General features: G+C 41.9%; 1 protein-coding gene and 2 non-coding genes across 8 annotated transcripts in view; all 3 read right to left on the bottom strand.

The window, feature by feature from the left end:
- Positions 1-15,882: 15,882 nt before the first annotated feature.
- The window catches only part of KANSL2 (KAT8 regulatory NSL complex subunit 2), a 33,806-nt gene continuing 24,943 nt past the window's right edge, over positions 15,883-24,745 (bottom strand). For 2 of the 6 annotated variants that reach the window (XM_014584093.2, XM_014584094.2), the window contains 2 exons: positions 17,708-17,827; positions 16,529-16,660 (listed from right to left, as the gene is read on the bottom strand). In XM_014584093.2, coding sequence (XP_014439579.1) covers positions 16,529-16,660; positions 17,708-17,827 — 252 coding nt within the window. Of the gene's footprint in view, positions 16,661-17,707; positions 17,828-20,893; positions 21,002-24,745 lie in introns of those variants that run through there. The other 4 variants (XM_014584092.2, XM_006168225.3, XR_001369726.2 and 1 more) reach the window with 4 other exon arrangements.
- LOC114006100 (small nucleolar RNA SNORA2/SNORA34 family) lies at positions 16,873-17,009 on the bottom strand. The gene has a single exon (XR_003547862.1). It is a non-coding gene; the product is annotated as a small nucleolar RNA SNORA2/SNORA34 family (small nucleolar RNA).
- Positions 21,216-21,350, bottom strand: LOC114006101 (small nucleolar RNA SNORA2/SNORA34 family). Its single transcript, XR_003547863.1, has one exon. It is a non-coding gene; the product is annotated as a small nucleolar RNA SNORA2/SNORA34 family (small nucleolar RNA).

Below are 24,745 nucleotides of genomic sequence, written 5' to 3'. Positions count from 1 at the left end.
TATACTTCCTCCTAGCGGAACCCACAGCCAGAGTTTCCCCCAAAGCAGCGGCAGGGAAATTCCCACAAAGAAGTGCCTCAAATCATTGGAGATGGGACCATTTGGGATTTCAAAGAAAGACGCACTAAATGGGACAGGGTCAATGGTCTGGTGGTTGGGGCAGCTGGATCCCATGTGACCAGCTGCACAGTTCAAGTTTGGGAACCAGGGGCTTGAGAAACACAGACTCATGTGCTTGCATGCCCAAAATCCTGAAGAGACAGAGAAATGTAGGAAAAGGAATTGCAGCGTGACCATTTCCTATTGGAGATGCTTCCTCTTCTTGTCTCTCTCTCTCTGGCCAGCACACTCCCTCTAGGGGACAAAAGAGAAGGAAGAAGGGGCACCAAGTCAGAGTGATCAGTCCAAAGCATTTACTAGAGGAACTCACCTAAACAGAGGACTGCAGTGCAGGCTCACAGGAAGCTAAACACCTTTATAAATGTTCAAGGCCTCAAACTTGCAGAGGGTGCAGTGGCTGGGTTACGGAGAGGTGAAGACACAAAGAAAGCAGAAACTGGGCGGCCCTTCAACTGCTCTCAAGTACAGCTGGTGGAAAAAGGTATGGCTTGAGATTTAAGAAGACTCAGAATGGGAATGGGTGAAGAGATGGAAAATAATTCCCTCTCACAGTAGACCAGGAGCACCACAGCAGAAGGGGCAATCCACTCATCTGAGTAATGCCTAGGGTGATGCCTGGAACATTAGTAACTCAATAATTTCATTTGGATCAAGTTCATTTATCAATAAATGCTCAACTTCAAGGCAAGGGAAAAGCAGATGGTAGAGCAAAAGTGTGAAGGAAAGAAAAGAAAGTCATGAATAGGATATGTATGAGTTAGATGGCATGTGAAAACAAAAGAACGTACTTCACCAAGATTCATACAAAACACATACAAAGTTACTTTAAAATAGTAATGGCAGGCCAGCCAGGTGGCATGGTGGTTAAGGTGACTGGATCCCACCTGGCCAACTGTATGATTCAAGACCCAGACTCAGCAGCTTAAAAAACACACTGGGACGGGGAAGGGCACCAGGTGTTGTGGTGTTTGGGGCACTGGACTCCTACATGGCCAACCATAGTTCAAGTCCCACACCTGGTGGCTTGAAAAATCACACCACCTGCATGTGCATGCATGCCAAAATTCTGAGAGGATAACAGAGGAGAGGGGATTGCTACCTGGTCATCCCCACTGGCGGGTGATTTCTCATTTTCTCTCTCTGTTTCTCTGGTGAGTGCACGTACCCTATAGCAAAATTCTCTCTCTCTCTCTCTCTCTCTCTCTCTCTCTCTCTCTCTCTCTCTCTCTCTCTCCCTCCCTCTCTTTCTCTCTCTCTCTCTCTCTCTCACACACACACACAGGGCACATGTGTATGCATGCCCAAAATCCTGAGAGAAGAATGGAGAGGGGATTGCATGGCCAGCCTCCCCGGGAGATGCTTTCTTACTCTGTAACTCACCCTGTTCCCCCTGCAGCAAGTCCACATGCCCTATAGCAAATTTAAAGAAAGAAAAGAAGAGAATGGCCCCAGGCTGAGGTTTAACTAAAACATTTATTAAAGGTATTACCATTTAATTTTGGTTTGCTTTGGTTTGTGTTTGCTTTCGATAGGCCTGGCATGATCTTTTGGAGTCCCTGGTAATACAGATAAGAATCAGATCTCTCTAGCCCACCATACCTTGTTAGCATATTGCTGTATGATGCTTGCTGGGCACCATGAAAAATAGGACATGGCCCAAAGTGCTCATTTTTAAATAAATACACACTGGTTGCATAAATTTCCAATCCTTGACATCATTTCAACCCTATTGCCATGACATTTGGGGGTAGTATCAGACTAAGTCTGATATTACAACTTTATATCTCATTCAGAGTCACTTGCTAAAGTCACTTCCCTACCTATTCCTTGTCATCCCTGGGCATCAGAAGACCTTCCACTCTAGGATCGGTAGATAATGCTTACGTCGCTGGACTCCCATGTAATCAACTGTGATTTGAGTCTCGGACTCAGTGACTTGGAACTCAGGCCAGGCATGTGTGCGTGCCTGCCCAAAATCCTGAGAGGGGAATGGAGGAGAGGGGACTATAGTGCAGCCATCCCCCACCCCCGCTTTCTGTATATCTTTCTCTGTCTCTCTGGGAGCACACGTGCCCTATAGCAAAAATACCTAAAAAAATAAATAAAAAGAGGGCTGGCAGATGACGCAGTAGTTTAAAGTGGCCAGCTACAGTTCAAGTTGAGGACTTGGCAGCTTGCTTTCTCACTTTCTCTCTCTCTGTGTCTCTCTCTGGTCAAATTGAAAAAATAATTCCTTAGGGAAAAAAAGAAGACATTCCACTCCGCATCTTGACATGTGAGAATTCCCTCTATGCCTATCATCAAGAAATCGTAAGAGCTGACCTATGGAACTAGAGAAACATAAGAGATGAGCACTTTAAAACAAAGGTGTACAGACTGTCGCTAGGTCCAGTGGATAAGAGACAATGCAAAGGTATACGCTTATTTTTTTTAGGTAAAAGGATAAATGATAAACTAGTTAAATAATCACCCATGAGGTGAAGGAAAGAAAGAAACTAAAAAGACAAGGAACACAAGTTAGACTTCACTGAATATGTTTTGTTTTATAATGTTGACTTTGGAAACATGTAACATTTTATGTAATTATAAAATAACTCATTTTGGGGGGCCAGCAGATGATATAGTGGTTGACCATGGTTCAAGGTCTCAGATTGGCAGCTTGAAACTCACTCTAAGCACATTTGCATGCGTCCCCAAAATCCAAAGAGGAGAATGAAGGTGAAGAGATTATGGAATGGCCATTCCTTTCAGGGGTCTCTCACTTTCTCTGTCTCTCTGTCTCTCTGGCGAACACACATGCCCTATAGCAAAAACCTCTCTAAACAACAGAATATTTTTTTTGGAGAGGTTTTTGCTATAGGGCGCGTGTACTCACCAGTAAGACAGAGAGACAGAAAGACAGAGACACAGAAAGCAAGAAATCACACCACAGGGGGGATGGCCACACCACAATCCCTTCTCCATTCTCCTCTCAGGATCTTGGGCACAAACACACATACGCCTGGCATGAGTTTAAGTCACCAGATCCAAGACTCAAACCGCAGCCAACAACATGGGAGTCCAGCGACATAGCCATTAGACCAACTGCTGGTCCCCAAAATAAATTTTTAAAAACTAAGTTTTGAAACAATCCCTTAAAATATAAAATAAAACAAATGTTCCTTAACTGTTTATTCATTTGGCAAACTATTCCAAAGTGACGATAGGGGCAATACAATGGAACAAAGGTAAAACACAACTCTCTGCTAGGCAATCCCACATGAGAAGGTTCCTGGTTCAAGTCCCTACAACCATATGCTCATGCCTGTGACCCAGGGCTGGATCACAGCCGGGGAGTGGATTGCAGTGTCAGGACCTGGTTGGGGAGTACTGTCTCTCTCAGAAGAAATGAATAAAGAAGCTTTTATAAAAAGTTAAAAAACTGGGCCAACCTGTGGCCTGGTAGTTACATGGCCAATCATGTAGCTCCAGTCCCAGACCCACGGCTTAAGAAACACAGAGTGTGTGTGCGTGTGTGCTTAAAATCCTAAAAGGAGGAAGAAATAGAAGACTGCAGCGTTACCACGCCCATGGAAGGTGTTTTCTTGCATTGTCTCTCTTTCTAATGAATTCACATGTCCTCTGGCAAATTTTTTTAAGTTAAAAAAAAAAAGTCACTTTAAAATACAGTAATTTTACTAAATATCCCTATGAGTCCTACCCTACAAGTAGAAGAGCTACAAAAAAAGTTATCATGTTTCCAGGACCAGCAGTTAGAGTAACGGCTGTGTCGCTGGACTCCCATGTAGTCGACCATGGTTTGAGTCCCAGACCCGGTGGCTCAAACTCACGCTAGCTATGTGTGCAGGCGTGCCCAAGATTTTAGAAGGAGAATAGAGAAGGGATTGCAGCGTGGTTATCCTCCTTGGGGGGTGATTTCTCACTTTCTATCTCTCTGTCTCTGTCTTTCTGGTGAGCGCATGTGCCCTATAGCAAAAACCTTTCAAAAAAAAAAAGTTATCATGTTTCCAATTATTATATCCTTGTGATAACGTTGATACTGTTATCCTGCAACTGTTGTGTTTACAAAGTGTAATAAAACAAATGGGCAATTAGGTCATATTAGAATTCCATCATCCTTGATGTCCTTGAGAACGAAGATACTAAAAATAGAGTTTAAGCTAAAACATCTAATCTCAAATCTGAAATATTATAAAATTATGAGGCACGGGTGGGGGAGTAGGTGGTGTGGTGGTTAAAGGCCCTGGACTCCCACATGGCCGACTGTGGTTCAAGTCCTGGACCTGGTGGCTTGGTTTCTCATCCCCCCCCCAATTCTGTCCCTCTCAGGTCAAATTAAAATAAATAAATAAATAAAGTTCAATAAAATAATTAGTTTTTTTTTTTTAATTATGAGGCATGAGGCCAGTGTGTGGCGTGGTAGTTGGGGTGCTAGACTCTCACATAGCCGACCATAGATCAAGTCCCACATCTGGCGGCTTGCTTTCTTACTTTCCCCTCCTCCCCACTCCTTCTCTCCCTCTTAGTCTGGTCAAATTTAACAAACGATGATGATGAATAAAATTAAATAATTCCTTAAAAAAATTATAAGGCACTCTCTGTTCACTGGAAAGGTCTAGAAACAGAGACCAGGAGACAGTTTAACGATTAATGTTTCTGAACTCCCACGTAGTCCATCACAGCTTGAGTCCTGGACCCAGGGGCTTAAAACTCACACCATGCGGAAACCAGCAGTTAGCATAATGGCTATGTTGCTGGACTCCCACGTAGTCAACCCCAGTTCGCGTCCCGGACCCTGTGGCTTAAAACTCACACCGGGCGCGTGTGCGTGCATGCCCAAGATCCCGAGAGGAGAATGGAGAAGGAATTTGCAGCGTGATCATTTCCCCTGGGGGGATGACTTCTCGCTTTGTCTCTCTGTCTCTGTCTTTCCAATAAGGGCATGCACCCTACAGCAAAAATCTCTAAAAAAAAAAAAAAAAAGACTAGAAACAATAAACGTTCCAGTAGCAATCTGCAGCTCAAGCACCAGATCATGTATCACCATTTGTATTAAAGGTACCAGGTTTGGGACCAGCAGTTCACATAATGGCTATGTCGCTGGACTCCCACGTAGTCGACCGCGGTTCGCATCCCAGACCCGGTGGCTTAAAACTCACTCTGGGCGCATGTGCATACATGCCCAAGATCCCGAGAGGAGAACAGAGGAGAAGAGACTGCGGCGTGGCCATCTCCCCTGGGAGGTGATTTCTCACTTTCTATCTCTCTGTCTCTCTCTGTCTTTCTGGCAAGCACACATGCCCTATAGCAAAAACCTCTCCTGAGGAAAAAAAAAAAAAAAAGGAACCGGGTTCCTTTAAAATTGGGTGTTGGGACCAGCAGTTAGCATAATGGCTATGTCGCTGGACTCCCACGTAGTCGACCGCGATTCGAGTCCCGGACCCAGTGGTTTAAACTCACGCCAAGCACGTGTGCGTGCGTGCCCAAGATCTCCAGAGGAGAATGGAGAAGGGATTGCAGCATGACCATCCCCCGTGGGGGACTTCTCGCTTTCTATCTCTCTGTCTCTCTCTGTCTGTCTGGCGAGTGCACGCGCCCTATAGCAAAAAAACTCTCCAAAAAAATTTAAAAATAAAAAAATTTAAAAATTGGGTGTTTAAATTTTAAGCAGGAAATGAACAAGATGATAGTATTAAGAGGTGAGGGCCTTTTGAAAAGAAACAAATCTGCTGTTATCAGTGGATAATATGGTTATGTACCTAGAAAATATTTTTAAATCTACAAATGAATAACTAAAATAAGAGGGCTTTGCAAAGTGGCTGATATGAAACCAATAAAATGTATTTATATATTAGTAACAGGTAGAAAGAGAATTTAAAATGTAATTTATATGTAAAAAATATTTAGAAATATATTTAACGAAATATATCCAAGAACTCTCTTGAGAAATTATAAAACACTGCTGAAAGAAAATTTAAGGTCTAAATTGGGGCCAGTCCCACAGCTTAGTAATTAAGGGAAGACAGATCCCACATGGTCAACCATGGTTCAAGTCTGGTCCATGGTGACAAAAAAAATATGCCAGGTGTGGGACCAGCAGATGGTATAATAGTTACATCGCTGGACTCCCACGTGGTTGACCACAGTTCAAGTCCTGAACCCAGCAGCCCAAACTCAGGCCAGGCATGTGAGCATGTGGGCCCAGGATCCCGAGAGGAGAATGGAAAAAGGATTACAGCGTGGCCGTCCCTCCTGGGGCGGGGGGAGGGGGGAGGGAGGGAGTTCTGTCTCTCTGTCTCTCTCTGCCTTTCCATCAAGTGCACATGCACTATAGCACAAACCTTTCTTAAAAAAAAAAAAAAAAAAAAAAGCCAAGTGCATGTGTTTGTATGCCCCAAATCCCTACAGGATGGAGAAATGGAGAAGGGACTGCAGTGCAACCATGTCCAATTAAATAGCATTTTCTCCTCATGCTCTGTCTCTCTGACTCTTTCTGGTGAGAATATGGCCTTTGGCAACTGGGGGTGGGGGGGACATTAGAAAGTCTAAACGGAGAAAAGTATCATGCTCATGGATTGAAAGACTCAATATTATAAATATATCATTTCTCCCTAAATAGGCATATAGAATCAAAGCAATTCAAACTAAAATCATGGAAGATTTTTACAGAACCTGACAGGTTGATCCTTATATTTATATGGAAATGTGACGGACCAAAAAAGAGCTAAGACATTGTATCAGTAAATGTCAGAGAACAGAAATTATTATTTAATATAAAGAATTGCTATTTAGTATTAGAAAACTACAAAGTAGCAAAATGAACAATGCAGCATCACAGAATAACTGCAGGAAGCAGCTACTACCTCTAAGGCAGAAGAAACAAAAGGGCAAGTTAGAGAAGAGGGGCCATGCAGATCTATGACTCAAGACTAGAGAAGGGGTTGCTGCTTGACTGGTAAAGGTAATTCGGGACTCAGAGGAGGAGCTGCAAGAGGAGCTCCACATGACTGGGATTCTGACCTCTGAGGAAGAAATGCTGGCCGGCCACGGCTCTAAACCTAGAGGCACAGTGAGGTAATTCTGGAAGTAGGAGAAAAAACTGCCAAGTGGAACCAACTGTTCCCACTGGAACGAACAGATATTGCCATAACAGAGGGCAATTACTGAGAGGATGTTGACAGGAGCAACAAGCAAACAGGAAGGAATGTGTCTCTTCTCCCTCCTACTGCGACCTGCCTGCCTTTAGCACCCCTCTGGGTATAGCCTGGAAGCAGCCAGCTAGCTAGCACAGGAGAAATGTAGTTTGCAGAGCCCTAACCACAGCAAAAAATAGTTTACAAATCAGCACGACATTCCTTAAAAAGAATCGAGTAGGAGAATTTGCTCTATCAGAAATTAATACTTATAAAATAACAGTAATTATAAGAGTGTAGTATTGATGGAGACAGGAAAGTGACCAAGGGTCTGGCTGACTAGCCCAGTGGTTATGGAAGCTGGCTTGAGGGACATACAGGGCAGGGCATGCATGCACATGTGACCCAAATCCCAATAGAATGAAGTAATGAGGCAGAAGAGATTGCAGTATAACCACATCCCATTAAGGGCTGCTTTCTTCCGCGCCCTCTCTCACTCTGTCACTCTGTCTCTGGTAAGCACATGCACTGTCTAACAAAAAGAAAACACACTAATGAAAAAAGACAGAGAGCCCATAATCGGTATCTGATTTGTGACAAAACTGGTACTACACAGAAGTGGAGAAAAACAGCAATAGGTGGAGAAAAGAAAGAAATAAAGGACCATGAACTTAGATCTCTAATTGCTTACCTAATACAATTTACAAAAATCAACTACGAGCAGGTTAAACCTAAAAGGCAAATCTAGAAAATTTATAGAAGGTAACAAGGAAGAAAATCTGTATGACCTCAGAGGTTTTTGCTATAGGGCGCATGCGCTGGCCAGACAGACAGGGAGAGACATAGAAACAGAAAGCGAGAAATCACCCCCCAGGGGGGATGGTCACGCCACAATCCCTTCTCCTCCATTCTCCTCTCGGGATCCTGGGCACGCACGCACACGCACCCAGCATGAGTTTTAAGCCACCGGGTCCGGGATGCGAACCGCAGTCGACTACATGGGATTCCAGCGACATAGCCATTACGCTAACTGCTGGTTCCCAGAGTAGTGAAAGGTTTCTTAAATCAGACACAAAAAGCAATAAGCATAATAGAAGTGATTGATCGATTAAACAACATTAAAATTTAGAAACTTGGTTTCTAAAAGGCATAACTAAGAGAATAAAAACCCAAAGTAGGGCCAGCAGGTGGGTGGTGGATAAAGGCACTGGATTCCCACATGGCTGACCATAGTTCAAGTGCTGGACTTGGCAGCTTGCTTTCTCACTTTCCCTTTCTCTCCAGCTCTCTCTCTGGTCAAATTAAAAATAATAACAAATGGAATTAAATAATTAATTTTTTTTAAAAAGTAAACAATGGAAATAGAGAGGCCAATTCCATGGCCTAGTGGTTAAGGGAGCCAAATTCCACATGGCCAACTGTGATTTGAATTCCCAGCCCCAGCAGATTGAAAAACACACCAGGCATGCATGCCCAAAATCACAGCACCATGGAGAAATGAAGATTGGACTGTGGTATGACCATACCTCACTGAAGGGTGCTTTCTTTCTCTCCCTCTCTCTGTCTCTGTTTCTCTGGTGAGCACACATGCCCTCTTGCAAATAAAAGAAAAAAATAAGACAAAAGAAACAGAAATAGGTATTTACAATACATCTGACCAGTCAGTTTGGTGGCACAGTGGTAATGCACTGCTCCAGCAGTGCTGGATCCATACTGAAGATTGCAGTTCCAGGTCCTCCGCCTACCCACACACATCAGATGCACATTCATTCTCCTGACTGGCTGGGAAGGTGAGAACAGAATCCCTGTATGAGACCCTATTGAGGATACTCATCTTTCTCTCTCACTCTCATGAAAGAAATAATAACTTATGAATCAGTGACAGGTCCAGCCTCTATGGCATAGTCAGTGTATGCTGAACTGTGGAGCTGGAAGCCACACGCTGACCATGATTTGAATCCCTGGCCAGGTCAGTCTGAAACACACTGGGCAAGTGCACACATGCCCAGGATCCTGAGACACTTAAGGAGGAAAAGGATCTCCATGTGACCAGGGCCTGTGGAGGGTGCTTTACACTCTCTCTCTCTCTCTCACACACACACAATCAGGAGTTTAAAAAAAAAAAAAAAATCATTGACAGGGTCAGACAGGTGGCGCAGTGGTTAAGGGTGGCTGGATCCCACATGGCTGACTACACAGTTTGAGTCCAGGGCCAGCAGCTTAGGAAACAAGCCAAGTGCATGTGCATGTGTGCCCAAAATCCCAGGAGAAGGGATTGCAGTATAATCATCTCCCCAGGGAGGTGCTTTCTCTGTGTGTGTGTGTGTGTGTGTGTGTGTGTGTGTGTGTGTGTGCGCATGCGCGCGTGTCTGGTGCACACACATGCCTAACAGGAAAATTTAATTTAAAAAAAAATCAATGACAAAGAGTCAATCAATATAATAGAAAAAAGTAAGACTTGCGGAGGTACCTCAGAAAAATAGAAAACCCAGGGCTGGCAGGTAGTATAGTGGTTAAGATGCTGGACTCCCACATGGCCGACTAGGGTTTGAGTCTCAGACCTGGTGGCTTGCTTTCTCACTTTCCCTCTCTCTTTGTCTCTCTCCAGTCAAATTTTAAAAATAATGACAAAATTAGACAAATAATTTTAAAAGATAAGAAAAAGAGAAAGCCCAATGACCAATATACAAAAGGATCTCAATATCATTAATATTCAGGGAGATGGACAATGGAGCCACACCTCTACAAAAACACCAGGTTTACAGTTTAAAAAGATATACACCAAATGGGGCAAGCAGGTGGCAAGATTTAGGTAAAGGCACTGGACACTCCCACATGGCTAACCACAGTTTGAGTCTCAGACCTGGTGGCTTGCTTTCTGACTTTCCCCTCCCTCTCTCTGGTCAAATTAAAATAAATAAATGAAGAAAATTAAGTAAATAATGCTTAAAAAAAAAAAAAAGGCATAGGGAACCAGCAGTTAGTGTAATGGCTATGTCGCTGGACTCCCACGTAGTCGACCGCGGTTTGCGTCCCGGACCCAGCGGCTTAAAACTCACGCCGGGCGCGTGTGCGTGCGTGCCCAAGATCCCGAAAGGAGAATGGAGAAGGGATTGCGGCGTGACCATCCCCCCTGGGGGGTGATTTCTCGCTTTCTGTCTCTAATGTCTCTCTCTGTCTGTCTGGTGAGCGCACGCGCCCTATAGTGAAAATCTCTCAAAAAAAAAAAAAAAAAAGACATAGACCAAGTGTTAGTGAGAAAGAAAAATAAATTTACATGCTGATGAGAATTTAAATTAGTTAAGCCACTTTGGAAAACAAGATTTACATCATACAGTTGAACATTAGGATTACACTCCTGGGTATACGACAGAGATAAGTGTGCGCATATGCAAAAGTCGTATATAAAAATATTAATGACAAAATTGTTTGAATAGCCAAAAAATGGAAATAACTGTGTTTTCAACAATATTCAATAAATACAACAGAATTCTGTATGGTAATGAAGTAGGTGAATTTTACAAACTTTGCTAAGAAAAGACAGGCACAGATTAGGACCTCCAAAGACCTTCTACACAGACTTCACCCTCCTGGCCAGCCAGATTTAGCCAGGAGTCAGGTTAGAGCCCCTTATTTATTCCCCCCCATCTCTATTCTTTAATTTTTAATCTTCTTAGCTCTCTACCACTCTTTTGTCTTGCTAATTCTTACCTCCCCTCCTGTCCCCATAGGACAAGTCAATCAGCAGTCATCAATATTTGAGGTTCTGAGAGGCCCCATTCACTTGGCACGTTCCGCACAGTTTCCATTTTTTGCTTAAAAAATGTTTTTATTGGGGCCGGCAGGTGGCATGGTAGTTAGGGTCGCTGGACTCCCCCATAGCTGACCACAGTTCAAGTCCAGACCTGGTGGCTTGCTTTCTCTCTCTCTCTCTCTCTCTCTCTCTCTCTCTTTCTCTCTCTCCTCTCTGTATCGCTCTGGTCAAAATGAAAATAACTATAATGATAAATAAAATAAAAGAAATAACTTTCAAAAAAAATTTTTTTAAATATGTTTTTATTGTTTTTGTCCTTTTTTCCTCTTTTCTTGTTTTTTTTCTTCTTCTTTTCCATTTCCTTTTCTTTTTATCTTCCTCACTTTTCAGCTTGGCCTCCACACACTGATTTTCTAGACAAGTCCAGGTGCTCAGCAACAAAATATCTGAATACTTTTAGGGTCAGATTAATCCTCAATTTCCATTGAATATGCTGCACAAGGGGAGAAAAATGGTACTGTTTAGAGATTGGAGGTCACTTCCTCCTGCATGCCTCTGAATGCTCAGACTTAACTTCAAAAACTAGGAAAAAATGTGTAATACAGCAGATGACCAGAAACCTCCCTTGAAAATATCAAAAGTAGATTAGATCATGCAGAAGATCAAGTCTCAGATGTAGAAGATAGAACCTTTGACCTAGAAAATTTCACCAAAAAATAAACTTTGAAAAAATAACCCCAAAAATGAGAATAGCAAATGAGTAATACTAGATACCATTAAACCCCCAAACATCTGGATTAGTGGTATCCCAGAAGGTGAAGACACTAATAAGGGCATTGATAATCTATTCCATGAAATCCTGGAAGAAAATTTTCCAAACCTAGAGAGGCACTCAAATATCCAGATCCAAGAAATACAAAGGACCCCACATAGAATCAACCCAAGATCTTCCCTAAGGCACATACATCATAGCCAGATTGACCAAAACCACAGAGACAATATACTTTCAAAGGATACATCATCAGTCAGACCTCTCACTGGAAACAATGCAAGGAAAGGAATGGGAAAATATATTCAAAGTGTTAAGTGAAAAACAGTTTCAATCAAGAATACTATACCCAGCAAAATTATCTTTCGTATGGGAAAAAAGACAAAAACATCCTCAGATAAACAAAACCTGAAAGAATTTACCAACGCCAGACCAGCTCTCTAAGAAGTGCTGAAGGGAGTACAATACCAGGAAAACTAAAATCAGACATATAGAAATAAGAGTACAAAAATACAACCAAGATGATGGCCAGCCTAATGGTAGGGACAAGTCCAGAGTTGTATGTTAACTGCCAGAGTTTAAATGGAAAGCTCGGACCACAGCAACACTTCAAATTCAATAGAAGAGACATTACATGAGACTAAACTGATGAGATAAAATTTTTTGACTTTTGATCGAAACATTACTGATTTTCCTTTATGCTTTCATTTCCAGATTTAAGGATTTTTGTCTTCTCTTGAACTGTTGATAGGTTCATCTACCTATTATTTGAACTAAATCCTAATCTTTTTCCTAACCTAAAGCAAATTTCTCTGAACATTTTTTCTTTGATCTATTAAAACTAGAACTATTTTTCTTGAAATTAAAAAATACCTATTTAATGACTGCAGTTTGCTATATAGCTCCAGCTAGGTGCTACTTTATATTCACTTTACTCACTAAGGTTTACACCTAAAGTCAGTTACGTGCTCATAGTTATGAATATATCAGCTGTGCTTGCTATTCAAAGTTTAATTAAGATCTTTCATCAGTAATATGTGGGGGGGAAGGCATGGAAAACAGCTGTAGATACAAGAAACAGTGTAGGGTGCAGGAAGGATGGCAGAGGGTGAGAGGTAGGAATTGGGCCCACTTAAATAATCTAATATTTACTACTTAAGGAATTAGGATATGAACATTTGTCTACCACAGGTGAAGCTTGGTAGTCCTCACAATTGTAACATGTGCAGCAACCCTAGACTAAGAATCATGTGATTATCAAAGGCTTTTGAGACTCAAGAATGATTTTGGGCCAGCCAGCGGCATGGTGGTTAAGGCAACTGAATCCCACATGGCCAGCTGTGCAGTGTTGAGTCCTGAACAGTGGTTCGAGAAACACACTGGGTGCATGGCATATATGCCCAAAATCCCAAGAGAACGAAGGACAAGGGGCTGGGGCATGGCCATTCCCCCAAGGGTACTCGTTCTTTCCCTCTAGGGAACACACGCACCCTAGAGCAAATCCTTAAAGAAAGATTTACACCACCAGGTAAACAACCAAAACCCACCACTGAGATAACCAAATTTGAAGGAAATTTAGAATGTTCAGTGGAAGGGGACTGGCAGACGGTGTAATGGTTACGTTGCTGGACTCCCACATGGTTGACCATGGGGCACATGTGTGTGTGTGTGTGTGTGTGTGTGCCCCAAATCTCAAGTGTCTGGAGCAGGGATTGCGGCGCAGCCAATCCTCCTAGGGAGTGGTTTCTCACTGTCTCTGTCTCTATCTCTCCAGCAAGCACACATGCCCTATAGCAAACATCTCTCAGAAAAGATAATGTTCAGTGGAGGGAGATGACTACCATTTATGCCTCCACAACACATTGCAGCGATGGGGGTTTTAATTGTTCCTATGTGTCACACCAAGGTCACTTCCTACCACTGACCGAGCCAAGGGGTATTAAGACCATTTCTTCTAACACATGAGCTTGGCTTGGGACTCCATCAGCAAAGACTCTCAGTGGTATGGTAGGCCCTCATTTTCTCTGTATCTGAGAGTCAAAACCTCGGAAGAGAACGGTAGCTGTATATGGCTTCCCCAACTCACCACAGGTGTGTTTGTGCTGGAGCAGCCATCAGAATTTCTAAGGGCTGGGGATCAGTGGTTAGCATAATGGCTATGTCGCTGAACTCCCACATGGCTGACCACGGTTCAAGTCCCAGACCTGGTGGCTTAAACTCACACTGGGCGTGTGTGCATGCATGCCCAAGATCCAGAGAGAATGGAGGAGGAGGGATTGCGGTGTGGCCATCCCCCCCTGGGGGGCAATTTCTCAGTTTCTCTCTCTTTCTGGCGAGCACACGCTATGGCAAAAACCTGTCAAAAAAAAAAAAAAACAGAATTTACATGTTCCCTGGTCTCCATTCTAAAAACATGCATGAACCTCTTAACTTACTTTTTAATAATCACCATGAGATCTGTATGCTAATGGTCTATCGACTTTGTTTAAATAATGGGAAGATACCTAATCCTATTACAAGAGCAGTAATATTCTTATTCATAGCTGTGTTCGTTTTTGTAGAGCAAATATAAAATATGGAAGTCCGTCCAGCCAGTGGTGAGTGCTAAGAGCCTGTGCTCCACAGGCTGGGAACACATGTGAGGCCCAGGTCCCACTACCAGTTCAACCTAAGGGCCAAGGGCACTAGCAGGACAAGTCATAGCTCCAACTCGAAGGCTGAGGCAGGAGGATCATGAGCCTGGGTCTGGCCTGAGCAACATAGTTAAGATTTTGTCAGGACCAGCAGTTGGCATAATGGCTATGTCACTGTACTCCCATGTAGTTGATCGCAGTTCAAGTCCCAGATCCGGTGGCTTAAACTTAGAAGGGATTGTGGTGTGGCCATCCCCCCAGGGGGAGATTTCTCACTTTCTGTCTCTCTGGCCAGTGCACACGTCCTACAGCAAAAAACAACTCTCAAAAAAAAAGATTTTCTTGTCTAAAATAGGGCCAGGCATTGGCATGTCCAAGGTCAACTTAGAGGCAGAGGCAGGACATGACACGATTTTATCCATAAAAAGAAAATAAAACTGGGGGCTGCCTCTATAGCTTGGTGATAAGGTAGCCAGCTACTACATAGCCAACTACATGGTTGAAGTCCCAGAGCCAATGGCTTAGATATATGAGAGACATGTGCACGTGAGTACAAAATTCCAAAAGCAGAGAAATGAAGGAACTGAGGTGTGAATATTCTGCATGTGGGGTGCTTTCTCCTCTCCTTGTCTCTACCTGGTAAGAGTCCTCTAGCAAAAAATAGAAAGAAAGAAAAAAAAAAAGGGAACCACAAACTGAAGAGTATCACTTGAAGCTCTACTAAAGGTATCTCTTCAGGAGTTTATCTAAAGGACCCTCTGAGTTACTTTCTACTAAACTCTATATTTAAACCAAAGATGACAGTGTAACTATATAAAACTTTCTATGCTCCTCAGTACAGTTCTTATAGAAAGTAATCTTTTGATCTTTTTCACAAAAGGTAACATAAGTATCTTAACCCTAACAGAATTCCTATCTTAACTCTAAGATTCAGCATCAAAAGTGGTCTGGATAATTTAGGCCTCAGTAATCTTGCATAAGGCCCAATTTCTATGAATGTTTTATATACACTCCTAGCCCCCAAAGAACTTGGAGATAACCAAGCATTAATTCTAAGAAATGGGAGTGGAGGTAAGCATAGAGTAGAGGGCAAAAAGAAGCTATATGGAAAAGGTTAGTTTTAATAGGGAAATCCTACCACTTTCCATTTACTTTTTTCTTAGAGTGTGTATGTATGTATGTATGTATGTATATGTGTATGTACATATGTATTTAAATTTATCAGCAATACAGGGAAGGAAAGTGAGAAAGCAAGCTGCCAGGTCCAGGACTTGAACTGCAGTGAGCCATGTGGGAGTCCAGCACCCCAACATGCCACCTGTGACCCCTTCATTTACTTCTTATAGTTTTTACCTTATCCTCCTAACCAAAACAAAGTAAGCTATTGAAAATTAACTTTCTCCCTGTTTTCTCTCTTACAGGACAATTTCCTAAGAAGAAAAAAAGACTGATGATCCAAATATAAACAAAACATGCATTCAATTCAGGTGATTGTTTTACATTTTCATAACATTTCTTTTAACATTTAATAGAAACTATATACAATAAAATTTTACTATATTTTACATAGGATAGCCACCACAGAAATTTATCAATACATAGGTAAGAAGCAAGATGGATGGTTGATAGCCCTGTCCTCTGGGCTACTTTCTCCTAAGAATCAGTTCACTGGGGAAACGGGTTCAGACCACCCAACTACGTGGAGGTGACAAAAGGCTTATATGTAGGCCTGTGGACAAAAATACCCAGACACTGGAACCACCAGTCTCATTCAAGGGCACCACTCCGATGCAGCTTCCATCTAACCACCTGTGAGGATTTCTGTCCACAAGCTGGGAAATTCCATTACAAAGATGTCTCTTTCCCCTTAAGTATAGTTCCAAATACTCGATCCCAGAAGCTTTCACAGGAACCAGTTCTTTCTCTTCCCTTGCCCAGAGTGGAACACTACTGGTCCAATCCCCTAAAATGTGGTTTTGTGTTTGACTAGAGCACTCAATAATCCAGAAGAAAAACAAGGCAGTCTAGTCTGCCCCTGTTTTATGAGAGATGATGAAAAATATTGTCTGAAGAATGGGAAATTTAAATCCACCAGTCATATGGTTCCCAAAACAAACTATCAGCTGGTAGAAGAGGGTTCCGGCTTGCCATTTGCAGTAGCCAATCCACTTTGAGGCAGTGGGGCAGAGGTTTTCTCAGAATTTCGAGATCCCTGGGATCTGCACCCGTCTCCAGTCATCTGCATCTGGCCCTGTTAAAATCAAAAGGCCCTTTGGTTAGAAATCCATTCATTGTAATCTGAAGCATGAACAGACTTAGTAATGCCGAAGTAGACAACAAGAGCAAGACAGAAGGAATGACTCTGGGTAGCTGTTTCCCCATGCTTAGCTATCCCTGTCCCTCAGAGTCAGAATTCACTATTTGCAGCATTCCTGAGGCTCTCTCAATGGGAGGAGAACTGTGTGTTGTTTCTTCCAAATGAAATGGCCATTCTCTGCTGAGATTCCAGAACAGCCAACAGACCATAGGAAGACAGTCCTTTAGGCCTCTTCTTGAAACCAACAGCTATAGTATAACTGTTGGTCTTCAGTCAGGGCCACTGGTATCCCACCCATGGCTCAGAGAAAGAGGCCAAATCATAGTACTGGTCTATATTACACAATGAGAACAATTCCAACATTAAACTTTTTTTTTTTTTTTTTTGGAGAGGTTTTTTCGCTATAGGGCGCGTGCGCTCGCCAGACAGACAGAGAGAGACATAGAGACAGAAAGCGAGAAATCACCCCCCAGGGGGGATGGCCACACCGCAATCCCTTCTCCTCCATTCTCCTCTCGGGATCTTGGGCACACATGCACACGCGCCCGGCGTGAGTTTAAGCCACCAGGTCCAGGATGCGAACCGCGGTCGACTACGTGGGAGTCCAGCGACATAGCCATTACACTAACTGCTGGTTCCCATCATTAAACTCTAATGAGTACGATTTACCTAGATTCCTTGTATCAACCATTTATTTACATAAATTTATGAACTAATCTGGGACATGAGGATCAGGGGCCTACTAGTAGGTATTCTAGGGAATCCATCTGCAGAATCAGAGCAACAAGAGCATTTGGGAGCACAAAGAGTTATTTTTTCAAAAGTACCTTCCTTTTATGGTACTCACTGAGCAAAAGCCATCTAGGGCATCTTTATACTCTACTTGTGATGACACCCCTACTTCCTGGAGTACATGCTAACCAGCAAGAAACCCTCTGCCTAGCCAAGCCACTACATGGGGGAAGCCCGGTCTTCACTTGCCAAGATATCCACCGGGCCTTCAGCAATTTCTTTGATTGAATGATCATCAAGGGTTAGTGAAGGATCAAAAAGCAAGGGTGAAGGAGGACACTGCATACCATCACCCACAACATCCAAGTCCTAGGAAACAAAGAGAAAAGACTATCAGCAGTATCAAGAAAACCAATATGCTAAGCTTGCTACAGTTTTCAGAAAAACTCAAAGCAATTCTCAGGTCCCTCCCTCATTCCTTGCCTTTTGTCAAAAACAATTTTTCTTTTTAATTTGCCAGAGAGCATGTAAGCTCACCTAAAGAGGGGAAAGTGAAAAAGCATCACTCACAGAAAATGGCCATACCACAATCCCTTCTCCATTTCTCCCTCCTTTTGGGATTTTGGGCCCCCACACACGCTTGCCCAGTGTTTCTAAAGCTCCTAGGTCCAGGTTTGAACCACACAATCAGTCATGTGGGATCCAATCACCTAACCACTATGCCACAGGCTGAGCCTCAAAAAAGGATTTTAATAGAATGCCCAACAAATGAGACAAGATCCAAGAGCATGAATAGTTTTTTCCTGCTATAGAATGTAAAGCACGCACTAGTAATAACATCTTAGAAAAAAGCAAATTTAGAGAAAAACTCAGAGACAAAATACCAGGAGCTGAGAGGAGGGGGAAAAGACAATTACTGTTTAACTGGTACAAAGGTTCTGTTTGGGCTGACGGGAAACTTTTGGAAAAATGGTGATGACTGCCCAACACTGTGGATTTTTTTTTTTTTATAACATTTGAGTTGTACATTTAAAAATGGGTTGCAACGGGCCAGTAGGTTGTATGGTGGTTAAGGCACTTATTTTACCACAATAAGCATTGAAAAAGCATATTCCTTCTGAGGGTAATTGTAGTCAATATCTAAATTTACCAGTGATGAGTCTAGTATAGACAATAAGTATAAATGTAAATGAAAATAAAATACAAGGGGACTTCAATAAGTTCAAAGAAATATGGAATACAAACCCTAGTGCAAAAAACTCTGAAATCCATAGTTTTAGTTTGGGAGCTTTTTTTGCTATAGGAAATATGTGCTTGCTGGAGACAGACACAGACAGGGAAAGTGAGAAATCATCTCTCAGTGAGGGTGGCCATGCTGTAATCCTTTCTCCATTCTGCTCTCAGAATTTCGGGCAAACATGCACATATGTCTGGTGTGCTTTTCAAGTCACAAGGTCTGGGAATCACTGAACTACACAGTCAGCCATGCGGGATCCAGACACCTTAACCTCCACAACCATCTGCTGGTTCTCCACGTAGTTTTTATAATATGCCTTTTGCAGGGACCAGCTGGCGTAATGGCTACGTCGCTGGACTCCCATGTAGCTGATCACGGTTTGAGTCCTGGACCTAGCAGCTTAAACTCTCGCCAGGCGCATGTGCGTGCATGCCCAAGATCCAGAGAAGAGAATGGAGAAGGGATTGTGGCATGACCAACCCCCCTGGGGGGTGATTTCTCACTTACTGTCTCTCTGTCTCTGTCTTTCTGGCAAGCACATGAGCCCTATGGACCCCCCACCCTTGCCAAAAAAAATACATGCTTTTTGCGTAAACTTTTTGAATACCTTATGGTGCTTAAAAAACAATGGGTAATGAGATTAACAGCCACAAAGTAAGCAAACAAGAGAGACAGAGGAGGGAAGAAAAGGAAAACAGAACTCAAAGAGCCTCTGAATGGCTATGTGTGACTATGACTTCAGAAATTGGCAGGAAAATTTAATTAAAAGATAAAAATAGGGGCCAGAGGTGGCAAGGTAGTTAAGGTGCTGGACTCCCACATGGCTGACTACAGTTCGAGCCCTGGACCTGGCAGTTTGCTTTCTCACTTTCCCTCTCTCTCTCTCTGGTCAAATAAAATGAAGTAAAATAATTAAATTACATATATAAAAACATAATAAAAATTAAAAATTAGGGGCCAGTAGGTAGTATAGTGGTTAAGGCACTAGTTTGAGTCCCAGACCTAGTGGCTTTAAAAAAAATCCTGGACCCAGTGCCTTAAAACTCACACCAGGTGCATGTGGGTGTGTGCTCAAAATCCCAAGAAGAAAATGGAGAAGGGATTACAGCATGGCCTCCCCAGGGGGGCACAGAGGAGTTTCTTTCACTTTCTCTGTCTCTCTCAGGCAAATGTACATACCCTATGGCAAAAAAAAAAAAAAAAAAAAAAAAGAAGATTTATATATAATTTCCCAACATAAGCTCTAGCAAGTTCAAGACACTTTTATAAGTGATGATACAGTAGCCATTTAGTCTATCCTGAAAAAACTTACAACCCTGGAAATTTAACCTTATCAATGCAGTCCTCTTTACCATCAGTAACTGAAGAAAAATTAATGCACTTTGAAGATTTCCTTTATAGTTAGAAAAAAGAATTCAGAAGGTACCAGATAGGGACTGTAAAGTAGATGCCTAATGATTTCCCACTGAAATCACCACAAAACCTCTCATTTGATGAGAGGACTCAAACAAGGTGCATGGTGAAAAAGAACTCTGGTGAAGCTTTCCAGGTGTTTTCTGCCAAGGCTTTCACATTTTTTTTTTTTAAGTTTTCCTTAAAACACTTATAATAAGGAGTGTTACTGTTCTTTGGTCCTCCAGAAAAATCAACAAACAAAATGCCTTGAACATCCCAAAAACTGCTACCATGACTCTTGCTCTTAATCTGTCTACTTCCATTTCTTGGTAGTCATTGCCCTAACTGTGCTTTGTCTTCAGGATCATATTGGCAAAGCCACATAATCCCTCCTGTTACAATTCAAAGAAATTCTTCACCATTTGATTCTACTTGTTTAAATTTTCATTGAAAGTTCTGCTCTTGTCTATAGCTAATCTGGGAAAAGTTTTGGCACCCATCAAGGAGACAGTTTGCTTGACTTTAATTTTTCAGTTAGAATTTCACAAGCTTAACAAACTGACGTTGTCTATGGTGCTGGCTACTGTCTCTGCTGTTAGCCACTGTCCTCTTCAATCACAGCACAAACAAAATTAATTTTTTTCCTTGAAAACTGAAGCAGATGATCTGTCACTGCAGACACCATCCTCAACATCATCTCAAAACCAGGATATCTAAAAACTGATTTCATTAAGGCATTATCCCCATAAACTTTTCACAAAGCATTAATGATTTCTTTCACCAGTCCTCCACCCAATATTCACCATATATCTGACGTTTGTTCTTGCTTCATTTTAGTAGAAGTCATGTTGGTCAGATAGGGGCTCTTTTCAAACTGATGCCTTATCCTTCTTAGTGTCTCAAACTAGATCCTGTTCAGACATGTTACAACAAATGAGTATGAGTTTATTTTGGTGAAAAAAAAAAAAAATCCACACATGGCTTTTCAATAATACACATTTTCTATGAACTTACTGAAAACCTCTTAGATTACTTTGGTTACGTCTCTATCCCCATAAGGTCTCTGATTCTTACACCTAACATAGTTTAATTGCTCTGTAAAACAAACATTAACAATACATTCTAGATTGTTTCTTCCAACTGAATAGGCCATTCCCACTGGGGCAGTAAACAGCCAACAGACCATAAGGAAAACATCACTCTTGGCTCCTGTTTGAAACCAACAGCTACAGCAAACCACTGGTCTTGATTCAGGGCCTAAGTCATTGCAATGGGTCAGCTAATACATCATATTAACTTACATGTCACTGCTTTCTAGGAGTCTGGGGCTAAAACTCTCCATTACGAGTTAAAAATATCAAAGGGCAGGGCCATCAGTTGGCCTCTTGGTTAAGGCGCTCGATTCCCACATGGCCAACCACAGTTCAAGTCCTGTACAGGTGTATATGTGTAAGTATGCCCTAAATCCCAAGAGAAGAAGGGATTTCAGTGTGGCCATACTCCCTGGGGGTGATTTCTTACTTTCCCTCTCTCTGACTCTCTCCTGCAAATCCTATGGCAAAAAAAAAAGAAAGAAAGAAAAATCCAAGGGGCTTGTATTCCTCTGTGCCAGATCCATATTACAGAGGTTTTGTTTCTAATAATCTAGCTTTTAAATACATATGATTTGCAATTCTTCTCTTTTTAAATGTGGTCACCAAAACTGACTATCACAACATCTTTATAATAAAGAAAAAGAAGATAAAGAATCTACTAGACTTTAAAGTTCAACTTACATGAAAACGTATGGGAAAAAGGCAGTCTTTGTCTAATGTCTATTTCTGTATTTTCATACAGAAATCAGTGTTTTTCTGTTAGGACTGTGAATTATTTTCTGCAATTACCTTATACATATAATTATTACATAAATAATAGCCTTGGGGCCAGCAGGTGGCACGGTGGTTAAGGCAATAGACTCCCACATGGCGGACTGCAATTTGAGCCCTGAACACGGAAGGTTAAGAATCAAGCCGTGCATTTGTGTATGCATGCCCCAAATCCCAAGAGCAGAATGGAGAGAAGGGATTGTGGCATGGCCACCACCCCAGTGAGTTATTTCTCACTTTATCTCTGTCTCTATTCACCAATTGCACACACCTATGGAAAAGCCTAGAAAAATATATAACGATTGGCTTGGAATTTTAACCATTAAGCACCGAAGCAAAAAGGAACCAAGTCTCAAAATGACAGAGGAACAGAAATGTTTTCAAAGGAAAACAGACACATAAAAGGCTTTTCTGGCATTTATATACAGGTGAGAGGAAAAATATCTGTTTATATACACATAGTGGTAGAAAAACAGGTGAAAGGCGAGAAGCAAAAAGGTTGCAACAGAAATGGCTTTAGACATTACCAGATGAAATAAAAATAGCCTACAGCTACTGAGCACAATAGCTAGTTCTTGTGTGTGTGTGTGTGTGTATAGGCTCCTGTTTGAAACCAACAGCTACAGCAAACCACTGGTCTTGATTCAGGGCCTAAGTCATTGCAATGGGTCAGCTAATACATCATATTAACTTACATGTCACTGCTTTCTAGGAGTCTGGGGCTAAAACTCTCCATTACGAGTTAAAAATATCAAAGGGCAGGGCCATCAGTTGGCCTCTTGGTTAAGGCGCTCGATTCCCACATGGCCAACCACAGTTCAAGTCCTGTACAGGTGTATATGTGTAAGTATGCCCTAAATCCCAAGAGAAGAAGGGATTTCAGTGTGGCCATACTCCCTGGGGGTGATTTCTTACTTTCCCTCTCTCTGACTCTCTCCTGCAAATCCTATGGCAAAAAAAAAAAAGAAAGAAAGAAAAATCCAAGGGGCTTGTATTCCTCTGTGCCAGATCCATATTACAGAGGTTTTGTTTCTAATAATCTAGCTTTTAAATACATATGATTTGCAATTCTTCTCTTTTTAAATGTGGTCACCAAAACTGACTATCACAACATCTTTATAATAAAGAAAAAGAAGATAAAGAATCTACTAGACTTTAAAGTTCAACTTACATGAAAACGTATGGGAAAAAGGCAGTCTTTGTCTAATGTCTATTTCTGTATTTTCATACAGAAATCAGTGTTTTTCTGTTAGGACTGTGAATTATTTTCTGCAATTACCTTATACATATAATTATTACATAAATAATAGCCTTGGGGCCAGCAGGTGGCACGGTGGTTAAGGCAATAGACTCCCACATGGCGGACTGCAATTTGAGCCCTGAACACGGAAGGTTAAGAATCAAGCCGTGCATTTGTGTATGCATGCCCCAAATCCCAAGAGCAGAATGGAGAGAAGGGATTGTGGCATGGCCACCACCCCAGTGAGTTATTTCTCACTTTATCTCTGTCTCTATTCACCAATTGCACACACCTATGGAAAAGCCTAGAAAAATATATAACGATTGGCTTGGAATTTTAACCATTAAGCACCGAAGCAAAAAGGAACCAAGTCTCAAAATGACAGAGGAACAGAAATGTTTTCAAAGGAAAACAGACACATAAAAGGCTTTTCTGGCATTTATATACAGGTGAGAGGAAAAATATCTGTTTATATACACATAGTGGTAGAAAAACAGGTGAAAGGCGAGAAGCAAAAAGGTTGCAACAGAAATGGCTTTAGACATTACCAGATGAAATAAAAATAGCCTACAGCTACTGAGCACAATAGCTAGTTCTTGTGTGTGTGTGTGTGTGTATATGTATATATACATATACACACACACACACATTAGTATCTGAAGAGAACAGTTATACAGTGCATATCAGGTTATTAGATATGCATAAATCTGTTCACATCACTAACCTTTATAAAGAAATCACCTCTTCAGGTGATCTTCAAATGTTAAAATGAAAAGGAAAAAAAATACATCCTTAACAATGTAGGGTTACTTATTTACTGTTTAACATAACCTCATTGCAAAAGTTTAATTGGCACTGAAGCATAAAATTTTTTTAGGATTTTATCTTTATTCATTTATTTTAATTTGACCAGAGAGAGACTGTGTGTGTGTGTGTGTGTGTTGTGTGGGTGTGTGTGTGTCTAAGAGAGAGAGAGAAAGCAAGCTGCCAGGTCCAGGATTTGAATCACAGTTGGCCACGAGGGAGTCCAGCGCCCTTAAACCACGTCACCTGCCGGCCCCTGAAGTACAAAATTTCTAAGGCCCTGGGATCAGCAGATGGCATAATGGTTACATCACAGGACTTCCAAGTAGTCAACTGCAGTTTAAGTCCAGGAATGTTGAGGTGTATGTGCATGCGTGCCCTAAAACCCAAGAGAATGGAGAAGGGATTGTGGTATGGCCATCCCCAGGGGGATGGGCGGAAGGAGGTGCAGGAATTTCTAGTTTTCTATCTCTCTCTGTCTCTCCAGTGAGCACATGCGTCCTATAGCGAAAAAATTCTCTCTCAAAAAATTTTGTTTTTAATTCTAAGGCCCCTTTCTGGCTTTCACAGTCCTATGAATCTATGGGGAAAATTCCTTAAAAATTATAAGGGCTGGCTGGGGCTGGTGGGTGGCATGGTGGTTAAGGCCCTGAAATTCACACAAGGCCAACAACAGTTTGAGTCCCAGACCTGGCAGTTTGTTTTCTTGCTCTTTCTCTGGCAAAATGCATGTGAAAAAAAAATAA

This window comes from Tupaia chinensis, unplaced genomic scaffold, assembly GCF_000334495.1.
Source record: "Tupaia chinensis unplaced genomic scaffold, TupChi_1.0 Scaffold145652_1, whole genome shotgun sequence".
Classification (NCBI taxonomy): domain Eukaryota; kingdom Metazoa; phylum Chordata; class Mammalia; order Scandentia; family Tupaiidae; genus Tupaia; species Tupaia belangeri.
This window is presented reverse-complemented; position numbering and strand designations above follow the sequence as displayed.